The 23,683-nt window shown below is 45.2% G+C and overlaps 2 protein-coding genes across 5 annotated transcripts in view; both read left to right on the top strand.

Moving 5' to 3' along the window:
* Nucleotides 1–591: 591 nt before the first annotated feature.
* LOC307088263 (cholesterol 24-hydroxylase-like) lies at nucleotides 592–4,834 on the top strand. 3 transcript variants are annotated; one of them, XM_079754109.1, is made up of 15 exons: nucleotides 592–801; nucleotides 875–952; nucleotides 1,115–1,196; nucleotides 1,306–1,379; nucleotides 1,542–1,628; nucleotides 1,822–1,960; nucleotides 2,114–2,224; nucleotides 2,633–2,795; nucleotides 3,073–3,138; nucleotides 3,269–3,341; nucleotides 3,442–3,526; nucleotides 3,641–3,751; nucleotides 4,055–4,143; nucleotides 4,284–4,350; nucleotides 4,442–4,834. In XM_079754109.1, the coding sequence occupies exons 1-15, from the start codon at nucleotides 653–655 to the stop codon at nucleotides 4,583–4,585; spliced, it is 1,518 nt and encodes a 505-aa protein (XP_079610235.1). In that variant the 5' UTR covers nucleotides 592–652; the 3' UTR covers nucleotides 4,586–4,834. The 3 variants fall into 3 exon arrangements, with proteins under 3 accessions (XP_079610235.1, XP_079610236.1, XP_079610237.1); XM_079754110.1 differs by having other exon boundaries at nucleotides 792–952; XM_079754111.1 differs by lacking the exons at nucleotides 592–801; nucleotides 875–952; nucleotides 1,306–1,379 and having other exon boundaries at nucleotides 1,120–1,196.
* Nucleotides 4,835–6,023: 1,189 nt separating this feature from the next.
* Nucleotides 6,024–23,683, top strand: part of ccdc85cb (coiled-coil domain containing 85C, b) — a 40,003-nt gene continuing 22,343 nt past the window's right edge. For both annotated transcript variants that reach the window (XM_079753369.1, XM_079753368.1), the window contains exon 1: nucleotides 6,024–7,291. In XM_079753369.1, the coding sequence (XP_079609495.1) occupies nucleotides 6,544–7,291 (748 nt within the window). In that variant the 5' untranslated portion in view covers nucleotides 6,024–6,543. The remainder of the gene's footprint in view (nucleotides 7,292–23,683) is intronic.

The following is a 23,683-nucleotide window of genomic DNA, read 5'->3' as shown; positions in this document are numbered from 1 at the left end:
GCACCTGTGAAGCCTTTCACTTATGTAGTCTTTATTTATTTATTTATTTTTTGTTTTACTGTTTGAAAGCCGAATAAAATATTTCCTGTTAGAATAAAGTTGTTATACTGTAAGTAAAGGATAGCTAAATTATAGTATAAGTCGCTTTAGGACTCATTGCACAATAATAGTTAATTATTCACAATAATAATTAATTATTCACAATAGCATTAGATGTATAGAGTATCAATATATAGCTTAATGCATATACAAAACAGTTGTGTAATATATTAATGTAAAAAAGGGATTACTTTGTTTCATTACTTTGTATTATATGTCTATTGATTTTAATGATTAAATTATCCTAATTAGCCCCATTTTTATTGTTATTGGCGCTGTTTTAGTCGCCTATTATTATTTTCTCGAAACACATCCAAGAGCACAATTTACTAAAGTTGGAATCTGGCTATGGATTCTAACGGCACATGACAGTATAGTACAGGCCTACAGTGCATGTTTTGGCATTGAACAGTGTAGCAGTCAATATTCAATATAAAGGTGAGCGAACGATAATATAGGAAGTGACCTGTGGAACTTGGAGAGGACCTCCTCCATAGCGAGCAGTCAGGAAGAGTTTTCTCACTTGAGTAAAACCAGTAAAACATTTGTTACAATGGGTGCATTTTACCTGTTCTCATACTGGTTCGGTTTTGCGATATTGTGTATACTCCTTCTGATTGCATCCGCGTTCCTTGGATATTGTTTATATGTTAAATACATTCACATGAAATATGATCATATCCCTGGGCCACCAAGAGACAGGTAAGAGCTCTCCAATTATTTTCGTGTACTCGTTTAGTAAACAAGATTAACCACATTACTTTGATTATTGCAGTTTTCTCCTCGGGCATGCACCAACCATGATAGAAGAAACACGAAGTGGGAGAAATCTCCACGACAAATTCCTGCAGTGGTAGGCATAAGGAAGAGATATTATTCTTAGATCTATTTGGGCGATAGTGCAGACAATAGACGAGTTGAACTTTGTACCTACATCTTGCTTATATCCTGCTTTCTCATAAAATACCCTTACTTATCGTATTCTATTTATCAATCACATATGTTTTTTTTTCAGGTCAGAAATGTACGGGCCAGTGTATAGGATAAATAGCCTTCATATGGTTATTATTGCTGTGACCTGTCCGGAGGCTACTAAGGTAAAATACCGGAGTGTGAATCCTCTGTGTGTGCACGACTCAGTTCAATAAGAAAGCGTTGCTAACTACAGTATACAGAGGGGAAAAAAAAAATGAACTCTGATTTCAGGAAATCTTGATGTCACCTAAGTACCCAAAAGATAAACTTTTGTACGCACGGCTCTTTAATCTTTTTGGAGTGAGGTAGGCTTATGGAAACATCATACAAACACAACGTATGCTGTTCAGTAATGTAATTTTATAATGACATTATGTGGTTTTAATATTGTATGATTGCCTATTATATATATATATATATATATATATATATATATAATGTAATTGTCACAATTCCTTTATCACAAGGTTCCTGGGGAGTGGCTTGGTTTCCGCTACTAACCATGAGCAGTGGTATAAACAACGAAGGATTATGGACCCGGCCTTCAGCAGTCTGTGAGTCAAATGAAGATGGAATTAAATGTAATCAAGCAAAATAATAGCATCAAGCACATAAATGCAAACTCCTCTCAAGTGTAATAGACTAAATAAACGTATTCGATGCATTCGGATGTGGTCTGTCTGGATACACACAGAGTTCATGCGACAACAATCTCCTGACACAGCAGGACTCTCGTGTCACTTCCAGGTACCTCAGGGGCCTGATGGAGACCTTCAACGAGAGGTCAGAAAACCTCATGGATGAACTCACAAAGTTAGCAGACAGCAAAAAAGAAGCAAAGATGCACCAGTTGCTTAACCGTGTGACCCTAGATGTCATCACCAAGGTACTACTAACGAACAATACCTGTGTGACAGTTCACAGATAACATATATTGCGGTGGTGTTACACTTTCCACTGCTCAAAGAACAATGCAAGCAACGCTTTTCCTCCAAAACATTCTAAACGTTTAATTACTGTTTTTATTGCTAACATGCAGGTAGCCTTTGGAATGGATTTAGACCTCGTCAACAACGACTCGCCGTTCCCCAAAGCCATTGAGACTTGTCTGAAAGGCATGGTCGCCAATCTCCGAGATTTATTCTTTCAGGTACTACGAATAATAAGGATTTCAGAAGTATGTAACACGGGCCTATGTTCAGCAGCAATTTTGTGATATGCCTCATTTATATATGATTCGAGTACAATCAGAGTCACAAATCAGAGAGCAGGAGAAGGGTTAGGCCAAGGCAAAATGTGTGAATGGAAGAAAGAAGATATTGTGTGGCTGTACTAAGAGCGTAAGGGTCATCTGCTAAGTAGAGGCCTTGCATCCCTGTTTTATGTGTGGAAGTTATATTTTAGATTAGAACCCTAGCTTTGCGACAGGTGTTATCAAAGTGTAAGCACGAAGGGTCGTTAAAAGGCAACTGTGTAAGTCAATATGTTGATTATAAAATGGTAATTTATGATCAGGTTATTCTTATAGGATTGAAATGTGGATATCCAACTCTTCCAGTACCAGCCAAAGAACCAACCGTTCATCAAGGAGGTGAGGGAGGCGTGCCAGCTTCTGCGGACCACAGGAGAAGCCTGGATCTCCAAGCGGAGAACTGCCGTCCAAAATGGCGAAGATGTACCCAAAGACGTCCTCACTCAGATCATCAAATCAGCTGGACAAGGTTGCGACACCAATACTATATTACAAAACTGTAATACCGCCCTTGTTATACTACAGTTCCTAGTATCTGTAACAAAAGGCAGGAGGTTGTTACAAGTGGTGACATCAATCAATTCAGAGATAATCCCAACCGAATTCACATGCAGATTCAGAAATTAAGGTTTATGTTTGTTTGTTCTCTTAGCTATATAGAAAGACTAAATATGTGAAGATAATGTGAAGCACAACTCCTTGAAGAATATTGTTTGATAGACAATAGACTACTTTTTATATTGCAGAAGAGGAGATCACTAAAGAGGACGAGGACTTAATGTTGGACAACTTTGTGACCTTTCTCATCGCGGGTGAGCCACAAAATACATTCGATTTTCTGTTCTATAGACAGCTATAACCAGTGGGCACATTCGGTTCACAGGTTATACTGAACTTAATTTTCTGTTGTTATTTGTGAACATAAGATATTTTCACTTTCAGGGCAGGAAACAACAGCCAGTCAGCTGGCATTCTGCATCACTGAACTGGCAAGAAACCCTGACGTCATGGAAAAGTAAGAGGCAGCACAAGGACCAATAAGCAGCCAACTGTTGTTTAATTCTTTAATGTGGAGATGGACAGGAGACATTCCTGTAACCTGTTTTGTGCACCAGAGCGCAAAAAGAGGTGGATTCTGTCCTTGGAATGAAGCAGGAGATTAGCTATGATGATTTGGGAGAGCTGATCTACCTCGGACAGGTACATCCCATTGTGAACATATTATTTTTCCACTTCAACGTATGCATCTCCCATTTAAGCACATGGTTGATTAAGAGGTCTGCGTGGTTCTGTAAATTATGACTATTCTTCCAGGTGCTGAAGGAGACCCTGAGGTTGTACCCTAGTGCCCCGGGATTGTCTCGTGAGGTGTCATCAGACATTACGATTGCTGGTTATGACATACCTGGAGGAACTATACAAATGGTTAGTGGTTTGCTGCCAGAGCTATCAAGCTGTCAAGTCATGCAGTGCTCTTAAACTTAACAAGCGTAATAGAAAGGTTAGCTGGGTGGTTGGTAAGGGTGTTTGCCTCCCAGCGGAAAAGTTTTGGGTTGGGAACCCCATAGTCCGCAGTCTACCTGCCTTTGACTTTGAGCTAAGATGCCCTAACCCCTACCTGCTCCTTCCTGACTAAAACAAGAATTCTATCTAAGTCACTTTGGATAAAAGTGTCTGTGAAAGGACTTCACAGTAATAACGTTTAACTGATTGCCATTCATTTTACAGTTTGACACCTATGTTTGTGGGCGGATGGATAAATTCTTCAAGGACCCACTGACGTTCGATCCAGACCGGTTTCATCCAGATGCACCCAAGTAAGCAGCCAGTCTTTTTATTGTGTTAAGCATATGGTCATCTTTCAATGTGAACTGCTGACTTTCTACATTAATTTCACTTGACAGTCTTTAAGTAGGAAAGAGAGTGTTGTGTATTCACTGCAGCCATCTTCCTGCAGGCCTTACTACTGTTACTACCCCTTCGCTCTTGGAGCACGCTCCTGTTTGGGACAGAAGTTTGCACAGGTGGGTGACACAGGTAGACACACCAAACATGCTATCTCCGGAAAAAATAATCCAGAAACACAAACTGAGCATGTGTATGATGTGATTCCAGATGGAGGCTAAGGTGGTGATGGCCAAGCTGCTTCAGAGGTTTGAGTTCAGCCTGGTACCAGGACAGTCCTTTGACATCCTGGACACTGGAACCCTGAGGCCCAAGAGCGCGGTCGTTTGCAACATTAAACACAGGAATCAGTAGGGGAGTGCAGTGGCCAGGGTGTATTACTCTCAGCCCAAAAGGTGGCGGGTTTGAGTGAATAAAATAATAAATAATAATAATAATAATCTCTGAAGATTTGATTGGCTGACCGGCCTGATTGTAATTATAACACAATCAGTGTCATTGTAATATATATACGTTAAAAATACAAATATGCAATCATAATTAGTGTGCATATTGTTATTGCAATGCTTCTGACAATGAGATGGTTAATTTGTTCAATGATTAATAAAGCAATATTCATGAGAAAAAAAATGTTATTCATTACATTTCTTAACTTTGAGTCTTCAAGGATTTAAACTCTGTTGCCCGGAATTGCTGGACTCCAGGATGGAGTCCAGCAATTGTACCCTTTCCAACCCGGTATGGCATTTTCGATGGATCAATATGTTTTCCCCAATCCCTATACCTTCTCTTTAAGGTCAGAGTGTTGTGGGTTGGGGTACAACGAGGTTAGACCTACAACTGAAAATGTGTCATAATAATAATAATAATAATAATAATAATAATAATAATAATAACAATAATAATAATAATAATAATAATAATAATAATAATAATAATGACCTTATTCCGTTTTAGGCAATGCGATTTAATAGTAGAAGTAGAAGTGGCGCATAGTTCGGCAGTATGCAGCACGATGCGACCACATTCTCTCCTCATTGCGCCTTGCAATAGTTGGAAAATAGTAAATACTACATCTTACCACATGGGCCCGCTGTGACTCTGAGAGAAGTTTCATAAGCACCTGTTATGCCTTTGACTCATGTAGCCTGTCTTTTGTTAGTTTTTGAATAATCGTCTTTAACTGTTTTAAAGCCAAATGAAACATTCCCTGCCTCAGAATAAAGCCTACAAGTATGTCTACATTACATTATGCTTTAAGTGAAGTATGTACATTATAGTAGAAGTTTATTTAGGTCATTACACAATAACAATGTATTGTTCACGATATTTCCTGAGGAAATAGAATTGGATGTATATAGCAGCCTATCATTATATATCTACTGAATATAAACAGTTGTGTAATATTTCAATGTAAAAAATGTTTCATTTAGTTGTACCTATTCGTTTAAAGTCTGCCCATTGATTCATTAGGCTTACTGATTCAGCTGTCCTAATTAGCCCCATTATAATTGTTGCTTTACATGGTGCTGTGGTCTGTTTCAGTCGCCTGTTATCATTCCTGAGGAAGCTTTGGCACTGTTCTACAGAAGGGTATGACCACGTCACATTACTACTGACGTCTTACTTTGATTGAACCTCTTGGCGGACATCCTAGCCAATGGTTTCCTCTAGCACTATTTCTGAGAAGAGCGTATGCGAAGCCATGGTTGGAGAATCCCTCATTGGCCGCACCACCACCGCCACCACCTCCTCGACTCACACCTCCTCCTCCGCCGCCACCACCACCACCACCACCACCGCACAGAACGCTCTCTCGGAGGAGGTTTACGTCCTGCGCTCAGCGAATGAGCGTCGTCCTGCGAAAGTGTTTGTTTTTAGCTTTTTTTTAATGGATTTAGCTCCGTACGCTTCTCTCCTTAACTAGCATTGTGATTTCTCACTTCGGATGGACGGATGGAGGAACGCTTCACAAACGCAACGCAAAAAGAGGGAAACATGCAGCTGACAGAAGCCCAGCGACGGGGACCCTGACCTGAGCTGCCGGTGAACGACTGCGTCTCATTCATAGGGGGGGTACTTTCGTGGAAGTATAGCAAAATAATACGTTCGTTTTCTCTGCAATATTTCGTGTCGACCGACTCTGAGTGCATGTTTCGGCTGTGTTTATACACTTCCATGTTGGCCTTAATAAAACGAATCCAGTGTAAACTCCCACACCTTGGTTCAGTCGAGTCTCGCTCGTTTGGGACGCTCACTTTTTTTTTTAACTGAACTGAAAAGCAGAATAGTTTGACGTGGTGAGAATCAGCATGGCTAAAAAGTCCTTCGAGGGACACCGGGATGACCTCCTGAGCAACGTGACCGACGAGGAGCTCCTGCGGAGCGGCAAAGAAGACCTGGTCCGGAGACTGCGACGGGTGGACGGCGAGAAGATGAACCTGATGATCGAGCAGGGGAACTTGATGAAGGACATCAACAGGCGTCTGCAGGTGCACCTTCATGAGATCCGGAGCTTGAAGGAGATCAACCAAAAGCTCCAGGACGACAACCACGAGCTGCGGGAGCTCTGCTGCTTCCTGGACGACGACCGGCAGAAGGGGAAGAAACTGTCCCGCGAGTGGCAGCGGTTCGGCCGCTACACGGCCACCAACATGTGGAAGGAGGTGGGCACCTACATGATGAAGCTGAAGGAGCTGGAGGTCAACCAGGACAGCGTGGCGCGGGAAAACGGCGAGCTGAAGGAGATCATCCTCATGCTGGACGAGGAGAGGAACGGAGCCGGGTCACGGAGCTCCATAGACAGTCAGTCCAGTTTGACCAACCTCAACGGTGGCACTGGTACCGTCCGGGACGTCGGGGACGGCAGCAGCACGTCCAGTAGTACCGGTAGTGCTGGCAGCCCCGACCACCAGCACCACCACCAAAACAACAACCACATCCACAGCGACCCACACAAGCCCAGCCCTGAGGGGACTAAAGTAGGCAACACTATGAGGAGGTCCATGGATGACTTGTCCGCCGCTAACCATCACAGGAGCATCCCCAATGGGCTGAACGGTTAGTCCACACACTCATTACACTACACTGCATAGCAGGCTTTTCATTACCTGTGGATCTCAATTAACTCCCTGCTTATGGCTATAATGGCGCAAAGGCACATTTGCCAAGTGTTCGTCTCGTAGTTTAATGCGTATAGGCTCTCTAAAACCTTTCTTGTGCAAACGGGCATTTAACAGTCACTAACAGGTAATTACAACGACTCTTGTTATCCTGTTTCTTTACGATAAAACTTAAAGCGGAACCCCAAGTCATTAAAAGTGCTATATATTAATGTGAAGGTAGACACATTTGATTGCTTCTTCACTCATCTTTATTGCTCAATATCTCTGATTATTGATTAAGGCCACGCAGAAAAGTGGCAAAGCCTGCCATGTTGTGGTTCTCCCCTTGACAACATTTGTCTTTTTCTTTTAAATGAGGGTGAAGGATCAATGTTTGGCGTTATCCCCACTGCGGTCTTAATTGGGATGCTTAACACACGCGTACACACGCACGCGCACGCACACACACACACACACACACACACACACACACACACACACACACACACACACACACACACACACACACACACACTGCCCTGAGTGGCCTTTTCAGGTCACTGCCCTCATGGTCTGTAAGGAAGGAGGGGTGCGTTTTGATGTGTACAGTGACGGGGGGCTTATCTTAATTGCTTTGCAAAGGGCTCAGGCGAATTGATTTTAGAATCGTTGACTGATTATCGCCGTTGTATTTGGCTGTTTTGAAGCTCTCATGCTTAGGCCTGCTTGGTTTAGAAGCCGTTGGAATACGCACTAACAGACTCTAAATACCCTGGAAGCAGTGCAAGGGATGGGGAGGCCATAATGGAACATGGGCAAGCTTCAGTAAGCCTGGTTTAGCTGGCATGTGGACCGAGCGTTCTCTGTGGTCCGTTCAGCATGGAAACGCACTGGATTTACTATTTAGTCATTTAGCAACACTTTTATTCAGAGTGACAGGGAATTCAGACGAATGGCAGGAAGGGTTAGCTCGGAGTTGGATTCATATTGCTCCTGGATACCAAATAGGTAGACTTCAGACTTTGGGACTTGAACCCAGAACCTATTGGCTGGGAGGCAAATACCTAACCCGACTGCCTCGTCCTTAACATCTGACCGTCGCTTCGAGGGAAAATATTTTTTAGGTTCTGTTCTCCATTAGTTCTCCTACAAGTACACCTCTCCATCATACGAACAAAAGGGGGGGACTGGACCCCGGCCAGATGGGGCCCAAGTCACGGTGTGGGGTCCATAAAGTGGCTTAACTTGGTGACGCGGTGCAAATGCCAGTGAGCTCCCCTGGGAACGCAGCAGACAAGCTCCACGGTCGCCACTCAAGTGCTAAATGAACAGCGTCTGTCAGGGAGCCAGGTCGGGGGGAGAGGGGGGGCTGGAGGGGGGGCTTGAGGAGCAGGGGGCTGAGGGTGGGAGGGTCAGGGGGGGACGTGTGCTTGGGCGGTGGAGTAGAGCCGCCAACTACCCAACCGACGTGAAGGCCCTTTGTACTGTTCTTGCTTTCCCTATCTTTCCCCGTCATCCTGGAGTCCAGCAATTGTACCCTTTCCAACCCGGTATTTATTTTAATCATACCGTAGTAATAAGCCTTTTGTTATTGTGACTGCACCCCACCGTGTGTTTAGAGCGTTTTGTTTCTGCAGAGGAGAAGCCAAGATGTGTTTGGGGTGCTGTTAGTGCGAGGGCTGGACGCAGGGACCTGGGTTAGGGTTATGTGCCCAGTGGTTCTCAAGGCAGGGCTTAGACTGGGAGGGGGGGGGGGATGGAAAGGTTGAGGAGGAGTAGAGGTCCTTAGCAGCCCAGAGAAAGGGGTCCAGCACTGCCTAAAACTTTCACTACCCTTCCCCAGGGGAGACCGCCCTAGCCAGAGAATGCATTTTAAACGAAGTGACAGACAGACGGCCAGACAGACTGAAAGGAAACAAACAATGTGCTCCCATATTCCCTGTGCTCTGGTGTGTTCTTTGGGAGGAGAATGATCAGACAATAAACACAATATCCAAACCTCCTCCCTACATTCACTTAAGTGCTCTCGTATTGTTTAGTTCAGTTTCATGAGCTCCATGTGTGACTGGTACCAGATGTCCTAACGGCCAGTTACTTGGAACTCGAGTCGTCCTGTCAAAAGACTCCCTGAAACTCGATGCAGTCCCCACAGCATTCGGTTTGGATACCACGGCGTGCCTTTTTCCAGAATATGAAGATAAAGACTCTGGCTTAGTGGGTGTGTATAAGGTCTCAGCAGCCAGTCGTTCTCAGGAAACACTGCTTTTTTGGTATTACAAATTCAACAAGAGAAATTTCAAACTAAATGTAGCCAGTCAACCAAGCGTAACAGCACCCACCCACCCACACGGTGCAAGTTGCGGCCAGATGAGCTGTGAATCACCATTCCTCCTGTAAATCCCCTCCTGTTGACCTTAAACAGACCTCACACATTCCCATCCGGTCCCCCAAGTGGCCAGACGTCCACGGACCGGATCATTTATCAACAACCTCTGATTATGCTGTAGAAACTTTGTTGGCAAGCATTGTCCAAACATTAATCTGTTGTAACCTGAAAGGGTTAATCTCACTCCGCGTGTTTGTTTATGTACACAACACAGCCATGTGGGTAGGAGGCTGACGTAAACCAAGGTTTTTGTCATTTTTTCCTCCCCGTTAGTGATGAATTGCCTTTATACCCAACCATGCCCCCCCCACCCCCCCTTCATCCCATATGTGTGTTGAGATTCTGTTACCATGGCGTCTGTCATTTGTTAGGCTGGATTACGCCACCCTACTCTCACCCATGAAAGTCTGTGTAGCCGAGTGGAATCAGATTTTTTGAAAGTGATTCAGTGCAATGTGTTGTGTTAATATAATTGGAGTGACAACAAAGTTTATTCCTTGCAACGGTTTCATAACTTCATATCCATATATGCATAGACTTGCATTGCTGAGCTGGCCTTTTTTTATTTACTGTATAAACATCATTCAGATGTAGCACCAAGTGTTCAGTGAAACCGTGTTTTTAATTAAACTCTGTTTCTCGTAACTTTGGCTATATTTGTTGCGTCTTTGTTGACGCGAACTTTGCATAAGTTTACCCATTCGTTTTATCGTCTTCGGAGCTCTTGAAGGAATCAGTCACCCGAAACATTTTTGCTAATTCAAACATTATTAAATCCCAGGCACAGGCAGGTGAATAGTGTTAACTCAGCGCCCGGCTGGTATTTTCATCCTTTGAATTGTTTGAAGGCAGGCATTGTTGCTTTGGTTGGTTTGCTGTTCTTTGGCTCACAAATATTGTTAAGAAATAATTTTGTACGGTGCTTTGCTTCAGAACCACATTGTGACATTAACTCTCCGACATGACATTAATGAGCAGTTTGGGGCGTATCTTGCTCAATGAGGCCTGCAGGTGAACTGGGATTACTACAGTATTAGCGGTTGCCCTAAAGTGCTTCCATTTAACAGTTTTAAAACCCCTATCAAATAACAATTCAGGAGCTAGGCAACAAAAGACAGAGTGAAACTAGACTCTCTGGATTTTCTTGTTCTCCGCTGACAGTGATTGATGCCGATTCTGGGAGGCTTTGAGTCATTCCACGGGTGTGGCTGGGCTGGATCATGCTGAATCCATCAGCCCACTCCTCCCTGTGTGAGTAATAACCTGTAGATAACAGCCATAATCGTGGTAGTAATAATACACACCCGCACGCACGCACACTCCCACACACACACACAGACCCATGCACGCACCCACGCACGCACCCACGCCGTCTCACCTATGCACGCACGCACACTCTGACCAACACACACACACACACACACACCCAGACAAACACAGACCCATGCACACACACACACTCACACACACACACACACACACGCACCAGGCACGCACGCACGCACGCACGCACGCACGCACGCACGCACGCACACACACACACACACACACACAGATCGGATCGCTTTATCGAATAGGCCACAGGGCGGATTGTACGCTTCATACGGTCAAGGAAGAGCAGGGTAGCCAGGATGTTCCACATTCCTAGATAAACCACTGAGGAAGTGGGTCTTTATCCAGCGAGAGACAGATAGAGATAGATGGAGACTCAGAGGGAAGAGACTCCGAGCGACCCTTTCTGTCCCAACAGTACAAACAATAAGCCTTTTCAATCAAAAGGGAACACTTTAATAATGTTTTATTTACAAGTTAAAATCATTTTTAATAGGGCTACAGCTGGGCCCTCTGAAGTGTATTTAAATGGGAAATTCCACTTTCAGCTTCGAGTGTGCTTAATGTCTCCTATCAAGCAAACCCATGCTCTCTCTCTCTCTCTCTCTCCCTCTCTCTCTCTCTCTCTCTCTCTCACTCTCTCTCTCTCTCCGACTCACATTTGTTTGCCTTAATTTAGCTCTGAAGGGTTGCCTCGAGAAAAGTCCACCTCTTATGATAACGGGACTGATTGCACTTAGCATTAACTTTACAGATACAAAGGCACACACCACCACCCACAGCCAGCTTTTCTACCAACAAGTCACCGAGGTGGGATTAGCTTTAAGGAGCAGACCATGACTGAATGGAGGGAGGGAGAGAGAGAGAAGGAGAGAGAGAGAGAGAGAGAGAGAGAGAGAGAGAGAGAGAGAAGGAAGAAGATAGTCAGAACCTTGGCAACGAGCAATAAGCGGCAGAGACTCAATGGGCTAGGAAAAGACACTGTGTGACTGGCCGTCAGTTATCTTCACGGGTTCATCCACATGCAAAAGGCCTCCATGCCCAGAACCAAACCCCCCCCTCTCTCCCCAGCCAGCCTGTCGCCCGCTTCAGTGGTTTCAAGGCCAAAGGGGGGGAGGGGGGAAAGGGGGGGACAGGGGGGACGACGACCCATCATCCCATCTCTGTTGCCCGGGTGACTGAAAGATGCACGTCCATGTCACTGCTCCATGGCCAATGATTGGTGTGTGTGTGTGTGTGTGTGTTTGTGTGTGTGTATGTGTGTGTGTGTGTGTTTGTTTTGTGTGTATGTGTTGTGTTTGTGTTGGATTGTGTGTTGGTGGCGCCCGTTCACTATACTTCACTAAACAGAAAGAAAAACTATCCGACTGTTGTGGGTTCAACACAAACCGGGCTGGTTGTTTGGGTTGATTAGAACATCATGGTTGACATGTTATTCTATTACGTAATACATGCTTCCTTTATCCAGAGCAGCTGACAGTGAATTCAAACACAGATCTTTAAGGTGCAGGTAGTCAATCTTGCTCAAGGATGCCTACGTGTAGGCTCTGGACATTGGGAATCGAACCCTGTGTCTTGCAGCTGGAAATCGAACACCCTTTCATGGCACTACACTTTCCCACCCACAGTCCTTCACTTTGTTCTAAGTAATACCACTCTCCTGGTATCATAGGATCTTCTTTTCCCACCACGCTATCTGCACAGTTGCTGTTCTGGACACAAGATGCAGTTATTATGATCCAATTAGCAGTAATGTGGTTGGAAAGTCACAGGGCCCGGTGCCCTCTGTGTCCCGCCCGCCCTGCCGCTAGTTAACGGCACACGGCCTGACTCAATCAGGGGTCACCTTATTATAGATCCGTCTAATCTGCAAAATTCAGGCCAGAGCGGTCGACGGTAACAGGTAACTGTCAGGTTTGGAAGCGGTCTGCAAACGCGTGGCGGCTGTCCAGATGGCACCGTGACAAACAAAAACGCCACACCCTTAAACGCCCCGCATCAGCTTTTTTGTAAATCTTTCGGTTTTTGTTTGTCCCCGTTCGACAAGACGATCGCCTGACCTTCGACAGAGGAGGACGCCGACGAAAAGACAGAAGTCAGCACGTCTTTAAACGTCTCCTTTTCGGCGTCAGCTAGACCTGCTGGAGACCTGCTGGGCGAACAGCATAAATCTGGTTTATCTATCTGTCAGCTGTTTCGTTCCTCCCTCTCTCGGTCCCCTTCTGTATTGAAGACCTGTGGTCAGCATATGTATTTACCCTTCAGACGGCACAGTGCAAGATCCTTTAGTTTAATAGATATGGATTGCTTTCTCCAATGCTGGTTCCCCCCCCCCCTCTAGCCCCCACACCAACCCTTCTTGGCTTGGCCAGCTTTATATTTAATTTTAGCAGGAGGATTTCGGACGTGTAACAGCCAGTGAAGTTTATAAGGATGAAGGAAAACATAAGAACATTAAGCTAGGGAACTTTGCCACATGAAAAGCATATTAAGTTTTTCCTCTTTTGTTAAATAGAAAGGAGATGTAATAGACACACTACTTGCCTAGTTATTATCATAACCTTGTGTAAAAAAATGTGTCAAAAAATACAAGTTCGGTCAGGCCTTATGACGCACACGATGGGTGAGGTACCGTTTCTGCGTCTCAGGGAGAGGCAGACAGAAGCATCTGGAATGAATTCGGGCCCAGGCTGAGAACTCTGGCTTCATTTTTGGGAAATGTTTTTGGAATGGGTTTTAGGTAACCTTCCTCCGTTGCTATACTGGGGGCTAATTTCCGCTTGCAGCCTGGTTTCATTCAGGGAAAGTGCCAGCGCCTGACTATGAGAGACTTAAGAAAACACAATTCTGTTTGGTTTGAACAGGGGAGCCTGGAGGTAGACTTTTTTCTCCTTTGTTAAATGTCACTGCATTCCAGGAAAGACTTTACAAGAAGGCGGATAAAACCAGCACAAGGCAACGGGAAACTATGTGAGGTTTCGGAGAACTGCATTTTTCCCCATTTAAAGAATGTGCATTCAAAGAAAGATTTATTTTCTATCATTGTGTTAAATGTCTCATGAAGTTGGGAGAATCATCTGTGGTTTGTTGAGGTCTTTCTTTTGGAGATTTTGGATGTTTTAAGGATTTTCAGAGACTCCGCAACACGCACACCCATGCACACATGCACGCGCACACACACACACACACATACACACAAATACACACAGACACACCCCCACAAATTGTTATACCCCCTGCATGTAACCATCTGTCACCAGAGTCTACTGATATACTCTTAGGAGAGGGAGAGAGAGAGAGAGAAAGAGAGAGAGAGAGAGAGAGAGAGAGAGAGACACACACACACACACACACACACACACAAGCAGATTCCCCTTGTGGACTAGCTGGGTGGGCTTTCCATTTGACTGTGCAGAACATCCATCTAAAAACCGATCATCTTGCATACAGTGTCTAGCATCCCGTGGCGTTTTAGACCAGGCTTCCCATTTTTTAAACACTGTTTGATGTGGTTTCCATGGCTATTTGGGGTTCCTGGGTTGGCAATAAAGATCTCATTTATTTTATTTTTTTCCGGTTTTTATTACAACCTGACAGCTATGCCTGTAAAGAGTGAACGGGTTCCTGCACCCTCCCTGTTGGTAGTAGTGGGCATGGCGAATACCCAGCGGCCGGTGGCAGCCATCCGATGCCCTCTCAAATAGCCCCGGAGCGTCAACAACATTAAGGTCATCCCTCTTAACGGGACCCGGCCTTGGATTACAAAGGCCGATCAACAGGATCATTTATGTGATCCCATCCCGTCTTCCCACCTCATCCTTCCCTGAGTATCGGGGCTAGGGCTGGGATTTGGTTCCATATCATAAAGAGCTTGAGGTCAAAGCTGAGAGGAGTTGCGAAAATGCAGGATCACGGACGCCGGAGCTGGTCTGTATGATTATTGAACGGCTGGCAACCAACCTCATCGGGATTGGAGAAAGGGGAGAATGAATGTGTGAGGGGGTGAGAGAGGGGAAAAATCCAATTGATCTCCTTGTTCCAGTGGAGCTAGAATTCCACTGGTGTTGGGGTATTAACGTGTGTATCGCTACGCGATTAACCCCGGGGATGTTCCTAAGAGATTGTCCCAGCGCCCACCTCCCCCATCCCCCCTCTCCCAGTCCAGCACAATGACCCTGGAGGAGGGGAATGAGGAAGAGCTGACGGATGGCTAGAGTAAAGACATGTTCAGTGCTGGAGTCTCTGTCCTCTCTCATGACACGACTTTCACCGGTCAAGAGGAGGTACAGAATACATTATTTAAATGATTGAGCACAGCCCAATATCTGCCACGAACACAATACTTGGTGTGCGTTGCATGGTCTGTGTGGGTAACGTTAAGCTGTGAGATGAGATCAGATTGAAACTCTAGCTTTGAATTTCCAATTTCGCTTGACGTATCCATGGTGATCTATACTTTGCTTGATATCATCTGATCTGAAATCATTCACACTACAGGACATAGTGGCGTATTGTAATACAACTCTACATCGATTTCTCTTTAATAATAACAATGTTTTATTCTGAGAGATCCGTTTGAAACAACAACATCGGGGTGTTGTCCAGCCCAAGTTGATGATCAGGTTCAAGGAAATGGGAGGTTAAGAAGAGAGAGGGCAAATAAAATAAAAATAGGTTTTAAGATGGGGAAAAGAAAGGGCCTCAGGAAAACGCCAGCCTCACTTTTTTGGTGGCTTCTGTTGTAAAGCCTTATTCTCTAGGTCTTTGGACCTCAACATCGGGGGAGGCCAATCTGGTCGGCTTCAAACTGCAAACTTCAGGGACTGCTCAAGGATGATACACCAATTAGCATTGCTCTCTCTCTCTCTCTCTCTCTCTCTCTCTCTCTTTTTCTCTCTCTCTCTCTATTTCTCTCTTTCTCCCCCTTTCTTTGTCCATCTTTCTCTCTCTCTTTCCCTCTCTCTCTCTCTCTCTATCTCGTATAACTGGAACAGGAATTTTTGTTGTTTTATTCTTGGCCTTCATATATTGCAGACATCTTTTGTCTGGATAAAAGCCATTGCAACACTCATGATTTCAACACATTGTACTCCACTGGCCCCTGTACGGGTTTGTTTGGCTGGGACTACCTGTGGCTATATCAGCCGCCAAATTCCCACAGTTTATATCGTTCTAGAAGAGATTAGCTGGGAAACATAACCAGCCCAATGGGATTATGGGAGATTATTTTTTTCATTATTTATTCATGTCAACGTGAAGTGTTTCGTCTCTCTCTCTCTCTCTCTCTCTCTCTCTCTCTCTCTCTCTCTCCCATGCTCTCACTCTGTCCGTATATGTCTTGGCCTGCTCTCTCTCTCTATCTCTCTCTCTCTCTCTCCCTCTCTCCCTCTCTCTCTCTCTCTTTCTCTCTCTCTCTCTCTCTCAACTCTCTCCCTCAACCCTTCCTGTCTGTCTCTCTGCCTCCCTCTACCTCTCTTCTCTCCCTGCATGTCTTGGTCTCTCTCCCAGTTGACAATGGATGTAGGGGATTAAAGCATTGATGTACTAGCTGCATCGCGGCTCTCCAACTGGGCCAAGGGTTTTTGGGGTGTAGGAGGATAAGGAGGAGGAGGTGGAGAAGGAGGTGGAGGAGGAGGAGGAGGAGGGCAGAGATTTCCCTCGTTCAAAGGATTCAGAGAGCCGGGATCCAGTGTCTCTGCCCATCCCTCTTTTATTAAACACGGCACGTAGCCTGCCGCGCGTGATATGCACTGTAGCCACTCTGAGCACCCACTCACTTAAGCTCACTAGCGCAGGGAAAAACAGATCCAGTGGAAATACTAGGTTTTAATTATTGAGATGACACTGTTGTTTGGTGGTGGCTGAGTGGGTGGGTGGTTGGCTCTGTGTGCAGCCAGGGATGGGCTTGGTGGGGTTGGTGCTGGGATAACTGGGTCCAGGGCGGTGCAGCCTTGCTGGTGATGAGCCCCTATAGGCGGGGTGGGGGCCTGCGGTTTGAGTTCCAGCAGAGTTAGAGGATGCCACACTGCAGAAGAAGCAGGGTACCTTTCGCTCGCGTACGCGTCGCTAGGAGACTACGCCCCCTTTCTTTGTTGCTATGGGATGTACTGTTTTCATTCAAACGGAGCTATGTGCAACCTTGTTTTGTTTGTTCTGTGTTGTTTGATTGTATATCTCTCTCTGCATACGTGGCAATACGTTCACGCGTCAGATTCTCACCCCACTGTTTGCGTAGCCTCCGAAAACAAGTTGATGCTCGCTTGTGCTTAAAGTAGGCCTGTAGACGGTTTATTCGCCCATGGCGGTTAGTGTGACATGCAAGTCTCGAGGGCTTTCCTGATCGTCAGTTAGGACCGACTCATGCTCTCCCAAAATTAGAGGCTTTCCAAGAAGGGAACACCTGCAGGGCCCTCTTTGATGCCACATAAAATGGTATTTATTGAGTATAAATACCTTACTTAGAGTTTGAAACTGTCATGTGTATCGTGTTGGAATTTGACTTCCCTTGCCAAACCCCTTAGTTCCTATTCTCAAGCGCCTTTTGTATTATCAGTACTGGGGAGATTATATGATAGCGTCTATTTTATTAGAAATACCAAGTCAGTATAATTATGAAAGCAGCTGGATGTGGAAAAAATGAAGGGAAATACATATACAGGGATAGTACTTTGAATACGTCGCTGATGCTGCATTTCCCCAATGGGAAGGAGTCGTGATGCAGATAGGTACCAAATCTTGCAAGATCTCCACTCAATCACTGATTGCAGAGACATGCAGAGTGGGTTTCATTTTATTGCATGGGTCGTCATGGGGTCTGGTCTTGCCTAGCCTACATGTTTCTACAGCAAAACCATCCCATAACCGCAGGCTTAACATTGTGGGTAGTGTTGTTGTAAACTTAAAGCTGCATAGGAAGGTTTGATGAGCGAATGGTTTCCATTTTGTAACTGAATTATCTTTCCCTTTTTTGGAAAATGAAATCGAACGAGGCAGCAAAGGCATAATTAGGAGCCGCACAGTCAGCCTGCATTGTGTTGAGTTTGAGTTCCCCGCAGTCATGCGAGTGTGGTTAACCAAATGGATAGAAGGACTGACGGAGACATTTTTGTAGTTTTCTTTTTTTCATCTTCACCAAGCCCACATAAGATGCTGTCATCTGGCAAGCGTTGAAGAGCAAACTGCCTCGCAAACTGCGAGGCCATGGAAATAAACATTTGAAGGTTGAAGAGCGATTGAATTTGCCGGGAGAGATAAAGGGAGGAAGACTGGGAGTAGAGTCGGGTCAGAGAGAGGTGGAGCAGTAGAGAGAGAGAGAGAAAGAGAGAGAGAGAGAGAGAGAGAGAGAGAGAGAGAGAGAGAGAGAGAGAGAGACATTAGGAGAAGGGCAAGTGTCAAAACAGTTTTAGGAAAGGATAAACAACTGGTTCTGTGTTTCAAACAAACAAAATAACCTTGCAAACCGCTGATCGAAACACCCATTACGTTGAAACTAGTGACAGTACACCAGCGTCCGCCTGGCAAAGGCAGGCCACCTACATTGCTCTGCAATGACCAACACCTCTGAAAACGGAGGTTGCCTGAGTTGATTGATTCTTGATTATGCTGTTGGCTAAGGAGGGGGGCAGGCAGAGAGTACAGGCTGGGAGAGAAGAAGTTGAAGAAGTATTTAGGCCACTGTAGGCCTATGGGAGCCCCCCCCCCCCCCCAACCCGACTTAGAGTTGGGGGGAGATAGGAGGGGGGGGTGTGAGTCCACTTGATTCCTCATCCTTTAGCTGCTTGTCAAACAGACGACTGCTGTAAATAACAACCCCCCCCCCCCCAAGAATCCACCAAGACGAGACATACCCCCCTCCCCCCTCCCCCCACGTAAATACATGGCATGAACCACCATTTTACAGCCTTGTCAGCTGCTAAGCTTGATTAAAGCATGATTTATGTTTGGCACGGCTAGCCGCGGAATCAGAGCGCCGACGGACGATCTGGAGAAAAACAACTGAAAACCGCCGTCGTCTCTGGTCTGAATCCAGATATAGATGCCCTCTCATCTAGTGTGAATGTGATGACATGTTATCAACAAGGAACGTGGGGTTCTTTCCTTGATTGAGTGCCGCTCCATCGACACATATCTTTCGACACTCTTTAATCGAGGGCTTACCTGAAATCATAAGAAAAAAACATTTTACCTCATTTCTTTTTACACCTTTTCTTTCCTTTACATAGCTACAGAGTGATGTATTGAAGGCCAAGCCATGTCTCGTACCAACTCATATACATTATTTATGAGTGTGTTTTCATTGAATGATGGATTCAATTCCCTTTGTTTAAAACTAGTTTTTCAAATTCCCTTTTGGCCCAATAACCCATTGTTATTCATGCATGTGTTGTGTTTAGTCTGCTTTCACGAACTTGAGTTCTGGGAGGGGAAGGAGATTTATGTGAGGGTCTATGGGCTGCAGTTGATTGGGCCAGGGTGGGGGCCGTGCTGTTCAATCCCCACAGTGCGGAGCAGTCAAAGACCCCGCTGACAGGAACTTGGAAGAGAGGAGGAGTAAACACAGCAACGTGGAGTCATTATGTGTATGTGGGTGTGTGTTTTTTTGTAATAAAAACACACACACACGCACACATGAACACCCGCCTGTTGTGTAAGTCGTGTCCTGCCGCTGAACCACTATCAACTCTGTGTGTGCGTGTGTGTGCATGCATGCGTGTGAATTGGCGTGAATGTGTGTGTGCATACAAATGAGGGAATGAGCTCATGGGTCATATAGATGATGTAAACCTGTTGTGTTCCTTCATCTTTACTGGTGAATTACTGGATCAAGACAATTAGACAACTTTAATTGAGTGCAATTGAATGTGGTCCTTGGAAAAGTATTCTGAAGTGCTACTTTCCGTGCAATTATGGACAAAAATCAGATTGTCTGTCATCGTCCAAAACTGTTTAGAGAGCCTCTGGGCAATTATTCGTCATGCCACAGAGTGCCGACGTACTTTCTGTGTTACAATACTCTACAGTAGAATAGAACCACCAGCCATCGTTACATACATTAAGAAGTGCAAAGACGTGCCCACGTCCGGGTCAGTTTGCAGAATCCTCAGAGCCGTAGGACCCCACCTGGCCACCGCTGGCTAGGTCCGATCTCTGCTGCTCCCTTCAGCGCTAACGTGTTCTGACAGCGTGGGTCCCCGGGGACCGCTGGCACTGCCAGGCCACGGGGGCCGTTCCGGGACTCTGACCCAAATGTGCTGCTCAAGCGTGGGTCACGACGACGGACGGTTGCCTTGGGGACCGGGGGGGGGGGGGGTTCTTGGACGGAGGCTCTGACGTGGCTGTGTATCGATCAGGTCGGGTACGTTTGATTCGGTTTTTGGTTTGGGACTTTGTACTAAAGCACTACTACAGTCAGCCCCACTTGCGAGTACATTTCAACGAGAATGAGCTCTTTATTTCTTTATTACGGCTTCTGTGTGTTTTATTACAGCGCTGGTTTTATTAGCATGGCCTCTAACCTGGAGATACTTCCTCATGATGATCTAGACCGCCGATTTAACCTAAAAGGTCTATTTTTAAGTTTTACGTTCCATTAAACCTTTTTTATTTTTCATTACCGGAAAAACTCAGAAGCCGGGAGTATAATCAGAAGGTCTTGGCGTTCAACCGGAATGCGATGACCGCATCTCATACCAAGTAGCCTCGCACAACCTTTTAATGTTCCTCTCCATAAGAAAACAGGGTTCTTCTTGAAAACCAAATACCACACCAACACCAAACCAAAAACCAATCTTTTTGAAAATGGATCAACTGACAATCTTCGTGTGGTGTTCCTGCGATCGGATGCCAGGCTCTGATGTGATAAGTGCTGTGTCACAGGCATGGCCAGAGGGCCTGGCCGAGCCAAGGTGGCCCACGGAAAAACTGTGCTGTTGATTCACATGCTGAACACGCATCATAAATGTAAGACGAAAATGACTGGTTGAGAAAATGACTAGTTGACGGTTTCCATTAGTGCTTAATGACGACAGTGGGCGTGTGTGTGTGCGTGCTTGTGCGTGCGTGCGTGCGTGCGTGCGCGGACACTGCACAGACCTCGCTCCCCTTGCAGGCTTCTTCATTAGATTGATTCACGGCAGGTTAACCATCTGGCTTTAAACCTTTAGTCTCCCTAATGGAATTTGTCCCCATGCCACTTTCTGCGTGTGTGTTCGTGTGCACGCGCTTGTGTGCGCGCGCGCGTGTGTCTCCCCGTACATGCTACATTAATAAAGCTAATGGATACAGCGTCAAAGCTTACTCCATTCCTCCATAAAGGGATGAAGTGCTTGATATCATATCGGCTATTATCGGCTTTACGGTGTAAATAAACATCCGCATGCAAAGAGACTGAGTTCAATATAGGCTAATACTATACGGCCGATGGTGCAGCGGTATTGATTTTAATCCCTTACAAGCGCGTAGCCTATACCAAATCTTCTGACAATGTCAAATCCTATATCGTTTTTTTTTGTTTCGGTGTATTGATTTTGTTCAAAACACAAGCGAGCCACTTCATCGCTCCTTCGGTTACTCAAACACACACACACATACACACCTTTTCATCTGTGTTTGTGTCTGTATCGAGGCGCTTCACTCTCTATTAACCTTGCCCCCCCCCCCCCCCCCCCCCCCCCCCAATCGCTTCTCCTGCCCAGTATCAAAAGCGCCAAAGAACACCTCGCCATCTCCTATCTCCACAGCTCATAAATAACCAGAGATACAGTGCCGACACCGCCACTTAATGTTGCACATAGATCTCAACCTCTACACATTTCGTTCCTGCTTGCATGGGCACTTTAGGCCCCATTGTGTGTATTTATAGCCAGTCTGCGAGCGGCGGATGGAGAACGTGTTCGCAGATACTGAGTGTGCGTGTCTTTTTTTAATTTATTTTTTACGGCCCCTGCTCATGTATCTTTTAAAGGTTGCGCTCATTTGCTTGTAGAGCAAACAAGTTTCCGGATGAGCCAATGAAAATGTTAGTTCATTAATTTGTCTCGTCTTGTTTGCTGGCTCGTTTTTTTTATTACCCCGCCGTCTAGCCGCTCCTGCTGGATCCTGCTTCCTCTTCTGTCGCCACTTCGGAGCGCAATGTCTGAGCTTCCTTGGCCTGTACATGTAGCGGTATAAAAGACATTAGACACGGGGCCCTTCCTGTCGCAGCGTGTTTGAATTACAGGCTCTGGTACCATTGCTAATTTGAAATACATTTCCTGCTTGTTCCAACTCTATTTCGTTATGCGGGAACCCACCAAATCCCAACACACGGAAATTTGGAGTCTGGAACGGACTCAACTTTCCAGGGTTTAAGCGGTCAATTTGGGGGTAAAACGAAAAAACGATTGGGGCACATTTTTTCATGGTGGTGAAAGGCTTGATTTTGAACTAACTTTAAATGAAGGGTTACCAGTTAAACTCAAACATATATTATATAACAGGAATATTTCACATGTTGAATAATACTCAAGAACACTGGGACTGAACAGTTATTTTTGTTTGTCGTTTAGTTTATATATTCAAAACTGGTTTGTTTAGACGTGTAACTGCTGTTGTAGTCAGGGTTCATTTCTATCTCCCAACTCTCTCCCAGGTCAGGCAATTACCATCATTTAAAGAGAAGATTAGCAACTGATGACAAACTCCCTGGTCCTGTTATGAACATTTTCACAGAGGCGTCGTCGAAGAGTTAAACACAGGTGTCGAACCTCTAATTACGGCTCCTCTCTCTTTAAGTAGATGTTTTCAGGCTAGCAGGCTAAACTAGTGAAGATAACAAGGACTGACCATGGATCATGTGCCCTGCTACGTAAAAGTACCCAGCTGCCGTTTAGAACCAAGATGGCCGCTGGCTGAATAAAGGTGTGATAGGGGAGGGGCCAGTTTAAATCAAACAACTTTGATTGCATGACGTTACACGTCAACCAATACATTTGCAGCACAGTCCAAGAAGACAGATAATTTTAAGCTTTGGCTTGATCTTTACGTGTTTTTCAAACTTGCTGTTCTTGAGAACGCAATGAGAGCAAGGGTCTTTGACACTTCTCAAGCGAACGCTGCTTAAGGCCTATTGACAGCATGGTCCTAATAATAAGGCCTTTGGACGGCGTGGTGCTAATTAAACACCGTGCTTCGACATGCCTCCCTCGGAATGGTGAAGGTCAATGCACTGTTCGGCTCTGAGAGGACAAGGAAGTAAGATAAACAAACTTAAATGTTCTGTTTTATTATTAAAGGTGTAGATGTGTTGGGGGGGAGGGGGGTACTGTGGTTAAGGTCAATTACACAATAATTAAAAGCTAATTAAGCACAGGTGGGACCCCGTGGAATCTCAGCGTTGTTATGCATCCCAGACAAAAACGTAAAACCACAGAGAGAGAGAGAGAGAGCGAGAGAAAGAGATTGAAAACCCCAGGGGCAGAATACACTCCTCTCCAGCACGGTACAATGTTAGGGCAAGTTGCCTTACAAAAAACCCTGCTTTTAGCAGGTCTTTCCACATTTTGACTCATGTCAAAGATAAAGTGTGCACACTTTAAAACATAAAAAACGTATTTTGCTCCTACTTTTATGATTAGGTCGGTTAAAAATAGA

This window comes from Pollachius pollachius (genome assembly GCF_949987615.1).
Source record: "Pollachius pollachius genome assembly, chromosome: 16".
In the NCBI taxonomy this organism is placed as follows: Eukaryota; Metazoa; Chordata; class Actinopteri; order Gadiformes; family Gadidae; genus Pollachius; species Pollachius pollachius.
Note: the sequence above shows the minus strand (reverse complement) of the source record. Positions and strands in the feature narration are given on the sequence as shown.

Excerpts from the sequence above, each read along its gene's own strand:
- LOC307088263 (XM_079754109.1), top strand. The coding sequence starts at position 653 with ATGGGTGCATTTTACCTGTTCTCATACTGGTTCGGTTTTGCGATATTG. Across the intron at positions 1,961-2,113 it reads CCCTAGATGTCATCACCAAG|GTAGCCTTTGGAATGGATTT; the intron begins GTACTACTAACG and ends GCTAACATGCAG. Across the intron at positions 3,342-3,441 it reads AACCCTGACGTCATGGAAAA|AGCGCAAAAAGAGGTGGATT; the intron begins GTAAGAGGCAGC and ends TTTGTGCACCAG.